Consider the following 5,364-nt stretch of genomic DNA (forward strand, 5'->3'; position numbering starts at 1 on the left):
TTCCATAATATCTTCAAGCACTATTTTCTCTTTCCCATCACTACACCATAGAATGCATATAGCAACAACAAAAATTTATTGCCTAAAGGGCTTTTTATGTTGCAGTAGAAAATATGGCAACAAATATGGAAAATTTTGGCATTACATCCGGTGGTGATGCAATAGGGGTCCTATAGCAATATTTTGAGCCATGTATAGCAACAACACAACCTTATTGCAGTATACAATATTTAGCAATAAAATATTTTTTACTGCAATACAGTAAAATCATTGCAGTAGATGTTTTTGTCTGCTAAATAACCACCTTAAGGCAACATTAACCGGTCCTATTGCAATTAATTTATGGTCAAATCTAACAAATATTGCAACAAAATTTGAACCAACTGTAATATTTTATGGCTGATGTAATTTTAAATGGCAACGTATTTGGACATAATTACAACAGTGTTTTAAAAAAAACGAAAGGAACTGTTTGTAAAATATACTAGCCAAGCATTTTTTTATGCCACAAAACCAAGCAATTGTCATTCAAAAGTACCATGACCAAATTAAAAGCAGCTCTCCGGATGTCCCAACATCATCCTTACAAACATTCATAATTTAAGTCTATTTAAAAATAACAATAGCTAGCTAAATCAAATTCACGAGAGAATTTAGTCGCACACAACTAAACCAAATTCGAGTTCGAATTTAACAAAAGAAGCTAGCTATAGCAAACTACAGATAACTTAAAGATAAATTAAAGTAAAAATCAGATGGCCCCTGCAACTTCATCTCCATCTGCATCACCATCATCGTCGCTCACTTTTTATGCATCCTCATAATCATCTTCATTTTTATCAACCTCGGCAGAACTTTGAGCACATAGTTCTTCAACATCGATATTTAGACCAGGATTCAATTCACCAAGTTTTTCAAAAATCTTCCTTAGCTTCTTCTGCATTTTCTCCTCCATTGCAGCAGCTAACTTTTCAGTTGCTTTTTCCAGTTCCGAAGAATCTGTTTTTCCCTCTTTTGTCAATTTTTTCTTCGTCTTCCTTGTTATGCCACTCCTTCCAACAAGCCAGTTACGACCATGAGCTGCAAGATCAAGGTCTGCCATCTCCTCATCCTCATCAGTTGATTTTTGAGGAGTTTTTCCATTTTTCTTTTCCTACGTATAAAATTGAGCAACAAACATTAATTTCAATAAAATACAATTACTCCTTGTAAAATTAATGAAGAAATATAGCAGGGCTAATTATTGACAAAAATACTTGTAAAATTTTTCATAAAATCTGAACATGCAATTTATGAACAAAAATACTTGTAAAATTGGTCGAGAAATATAAAAGTGCTATTTTTACCATCATTGTATGACCTTTGCGGGTTTTTGGATAAATTGCCTTCTTTGTGTCTTGTGCACGGGCATCTTTACCAATTTTCTAGAATAAAATAAAATGTATCAGTTTTCTTACAAGAAATAAATGAAGGGACCGTTAAACAACAAATATGGGTACGTCATACCATTTCATTACGAATCTGAGCAAAACTAGTGCGCCCAGCAGTATGAGTATCAGTCACATTCTTTCGATTTTTTTTATTTGTTTCAGCTTTTTTCTTGACTGATTCATCACTCCAGTACTTGAGAAGCACCTTGAACTGTTCCACTGGAATATTTGCAGGCCTGTTTTTCATCCTTTCGGCGTCAGTATCAAATTTGGTATAGCATGCACTCTTAACACGAGATTTGTATACCCTCCAGTCATCAGCAAGGCTTCTAATAACCCAATCCTTGCCTTCCTCGGGAATTATGTACTTTGTCTAACAAGGTACATAAAAATACGGATAAGAATCAAGAAAGAAACAACTATTTACAATAAATAAACCATTATTTTTGTCTAACAAGGAAATGATAAGAATCTAGAATTAAAGAAGCAACTATTTACGATAAAAAAAATAGGTTATTGCACTAGGTTATTAAAAAACTAACATCGTAGATCATAGAGAATTTTATTGGCCCAGATAAAAAAAGGCCATCTAAATTTCACTATCCACAAACAGGCCCAGATATGGAAATTAAAATTAAAATACATCAAAATTCAACTAAAAGCCCATCAAAACAAAGAACAGAATGCACAACATTATTATCGATGATGCTCTTAAAATTAGAAATTGATGTTAAATTTAGAGTAAAAACTCTGTTTTTCCTCCAATAAATAACAAGGACAACAAAAATTAAAAAATGACATAAAATCGAACAATTAACACATACACAATTTACGTCACTTGAATAGATAATAAGGATAACACAATTTACATAAAATACCGTGTTTACCTAAAATACAGAACAAGTTAATTTCGAAAAAAAATACTGAACAAGTTTAGTAAAAAACAATTAAAGTGCTTTTTACCTTGATATATTCCCACCATCCATCTTTTATTGCTTTAGGAACTTTAGACCAATTTACATAATCAAGTGGGATGTACAGCCTTGCTATCGTCCCGATGAAACTACTGAATTCAGTAATGACGTTTTTTTCCTTTGACACGGGCTGGAGGTCATGATTTAAATTAATAACTGGCCTTTCATCGAGTCTCCTTGTGAAAACATGATTCATCTTCGTAGGTCCTCTACGCCTTGTACTTTTGGTACTAGATTCACTTACAAAAATAGCCACAAATAAATATGCATATTCCTGATATAAAAAATAAGACCATTACCTAATATTTGAAATAAACCTATTTCGAAGACACTATCCACAACATTTTGGAAGTTATTACCTTCAAAATTTTCATCATCATTGACACGCCTTTATTGTTCCGCATCTTTTTTGTGTTTTTGTAAATCAACAAATGCCTCCATTGTACCAATCCTTTCATTGGCAGGAGGCCTTTGTAACTGTGTAAGATCAAGAGGAAATGGCGGGGGAGCTGGTAGTGGCGGGGGAGGTGGTAATATATCTCTATCATTAACCTTGCGAATAATATAAAAAAAATAAATTAAATTAAAACATGAATTAAATTAAAACTAAAACCAACTATGTAGATGCATATGAAACACATAAAGATAAGTTAAATTAAATTAAATTCATATACCTCTGTTCTCCCTTCAGTTTGATTTACTGAACATGAACGGGTCCTTGGTCTGACGACGACTTCGTTAACCTTTTAAACATTTTTTACTTTCTTTTTTGGCTAAATACACAAAAAATAGTCAACAAAATTGTATGTTCCAAAAAACAAAGGAGTTGTATTTGTACAAAAATATACCTGAGGAATAACATGTTCTGCTTCTTCTTCGCTTAAACTATCATGTCCAGAAATATATGCTCGATCAAATTCAGCTTCTGACCAATGATCTGTAACTGTTTTCTTTGCTTTCTTGGTGGATTTCCCAGCAGTAAAGAACTCATTTGCCTTCTCCTTCAGTTTATACTTATCAGCTTCTTTCGCATTCGCTTCCATTCTCCTTCTTCTGTTTAACTCATAATCAACAAGCTTCTTCTAAACCAAGCACCCAATTAATAAACTTAAATGTAAGGTGACAATAAAGCATACAATGTGATTACAAAATAAATCTCAGATAATTACCAAAAATACACCGGGATAAAAAATTACCTTATCAGTTGCATTCTTTTTCACCAGTTCATCACCTACATTTTTGTTCTCCCCATCACTTGCCTTTCTAAGCTTTCTGGTACTGATCTGTTTATCATGTTCTATTTCATTCTCCACCAAAGCTCGTGACTTTATCTTATCAGTTATCTGTTGTTTAAGATCTTTAATTGTTACAAACTTCCTTTTCAAGGGTAAATCAGCACCTACGATATAAAGACAAAAAAAAATATAAATTGTCAGTTCAGTACTCAAATTCATATAAAAAATTATTTGGAGCCAAAATTATTTTACCTTCAAAATATGTCCTTGATCTTATGGCAACATGTGGTTGTATCTGGGTAGCAGGCACAATAGATGTGTCCACCATATTGTCAAGGTAAATATCCAATAAAGAACCAAGTTTTACCCCTGCTACAAGATCATCTACATCTTTATCAGTCATCAGTAGTTTCCAGCCATCTTCTTTCTTCGCATAAACGCCTCCAATTTCTTTATATCCAAGGTCATCTTTAACATACTCCATCAGTTCCGAGAATGAAAATCTATCAGGATCCACAGCTGCATTAATTGTTGTAGATGTTCCATTTGAGTATTTGGTTTTTTGAAACTGGCCCTTATGGTGGAACCTGAGGAAAAAATAGTTTTCTTTCATAACCTGAAAATAACATAAACATGAATATTAATTAGTCCCCACATTATACAGATATAAGCAATTACTATCAAGTAACAAGTGAAACATAAATATTAAATTTTAGGGCTAAACAACAAACAACAAGTAGCAAAAATCAAATGAACTGGTCATCAAATTTTACAAGCAATCAGGAATAAGTTACAAGTAGTGGTACAATGTTTGTCATGATTAAAAGCAACAGATGAGCATAAAAAAATAGAAATAAAGAAGTCGGCATGTCCATTCATTCGTCATGGTCATCATCATGATCTTCTTTCTCTTCACCGGATGACACATTTTCATTCGGAATGTCATCCCTATGCCAAGTCATATCATCAGTTTGGTTCTGTAATGGGTATTCAAGTTCAGCATTATACATGGTAGGTCCGTAAAGATCTTCAAGCACATCATCAGTTTCCTCGTCTATTCCATTGTGCTCTTTCGGTAGTTTCTTAACAACAAACCACAAGTTCTTTTCGGTACAATCTTGAATGTAGAATACCTGTTATACTTGTGTAGCTAGTACAAATGGATCATCCTTTTGACATAATTTACTGAAATTGACACGTGTGAGCCCAAAGCAGTCCTTATCCTTTTGATACCAAATGCACCTAAACAAAACAACCGCAAATGCGCCCCAATAATCTACTTCAATAATCTCTTCAATTGCTCCGTAGTAAATAACATCCCCAACTGTTGGATTTTGATCCTTTAAACTCATAAAACTGGTGGTTAGAGCTGTCAAAGTGACACCGCTATTTTGTATAGAATAGTTACCTGGTATGAAATCTGAATCCATTTATGACATAGCCACTAAATTTTTTCGCTGCTCGTTGAGGCCCCCTTGCCAAATTTGACAATTCCAATGTATTTTCAGTTCTTTTCTCAACCTTAGCCTTTAACTGGTTATGAAATTCTAGAGTATGTGTTCTTTCTTTTTTGTATTTCTTCGTCTTTGCTTCATTATCATATAAAATACGATGTTCCCTGCAATTTGTACACCAAAATGAAATTAAAATTACCATGTATTCCTAGTTTAAACTACTATATTACCTTGAAAATATAAAGGGAATAAGAACGTACTCGATAAGCTT

The 5,364-nt window shown here is 33.2% G+C and overlaps 1 protein-coding gene across 1 annotated transcript; it reads right to left on the bottom strand.

Moving 5' to 3' along the window:
- Window positions 1–617: 617 nt before the first annotated feature.
- On the bottom strand, window positions 618–4,123 carry LOC141679226 (uncharacterized). Its single transcript, XM_074485731.1, has 9 exons — window positions 3,892–4,123; window positions 3,601–3,803; window positions 3,253–3,486; window positions 3,079–3,089; window positions 2,764–2,956; window positions 2,394–2,678; window positions 1,507–1,803; window positions 1,347–1,424; window positions 618–1,153 (listed from the first exon to the last, which is right to left on the bottom strand). The coding sequence occupies exons 1-9, from the start codon at window positions 4,121–4,123 to the stop codon at window positions 809–811; spliced, it is 1,878 nt and encodes a 625-aa protein (XP_074341832.1). The 3' UTR covers window positions 618–808.
- Window positions 4,124–5,364: the final 1,241 nt, after the last annotated feature.

Source organism: Apium graveolens, chromosome 8, assembly GCF_009905375.1.
Source record: "Apium graveolens cultivar Ventura chromosome 8, ASM990537v1, whole genome shotgun sequence".
Taxonomy (NCBI): Eukaryota; Viridiplantae; Streptophyta; class Magnoliopsida; order Apiales; family Apiaceae; genus Apium; species Apium graveolens.

Excerpts from the sequence above, each read along its gene's own strand:
- LOC141679226 (XM_074485731.1), bottom strand. The coding sequence starts at position 4,123 with ATGGAGTATGTTAAAGATGACCTTGGATATAAAGAAATTGGAGGCGTT. Across the intron at positions 1,425-1,506 it reads CTCAGATTCGTAATGAAATG|AAAATTGGTAAAGATGCCCG; the intron begins GTATGACGTACC and ends ATTTTATTCTAG. Across the intron at positions 1,154-1,346 it reads GCAAAGGTCATACAATGATG|GAAAAGAAAAATGGAAAAAC; the intron begins GTAAAAATAGCA and ends TTTTATACGTAG.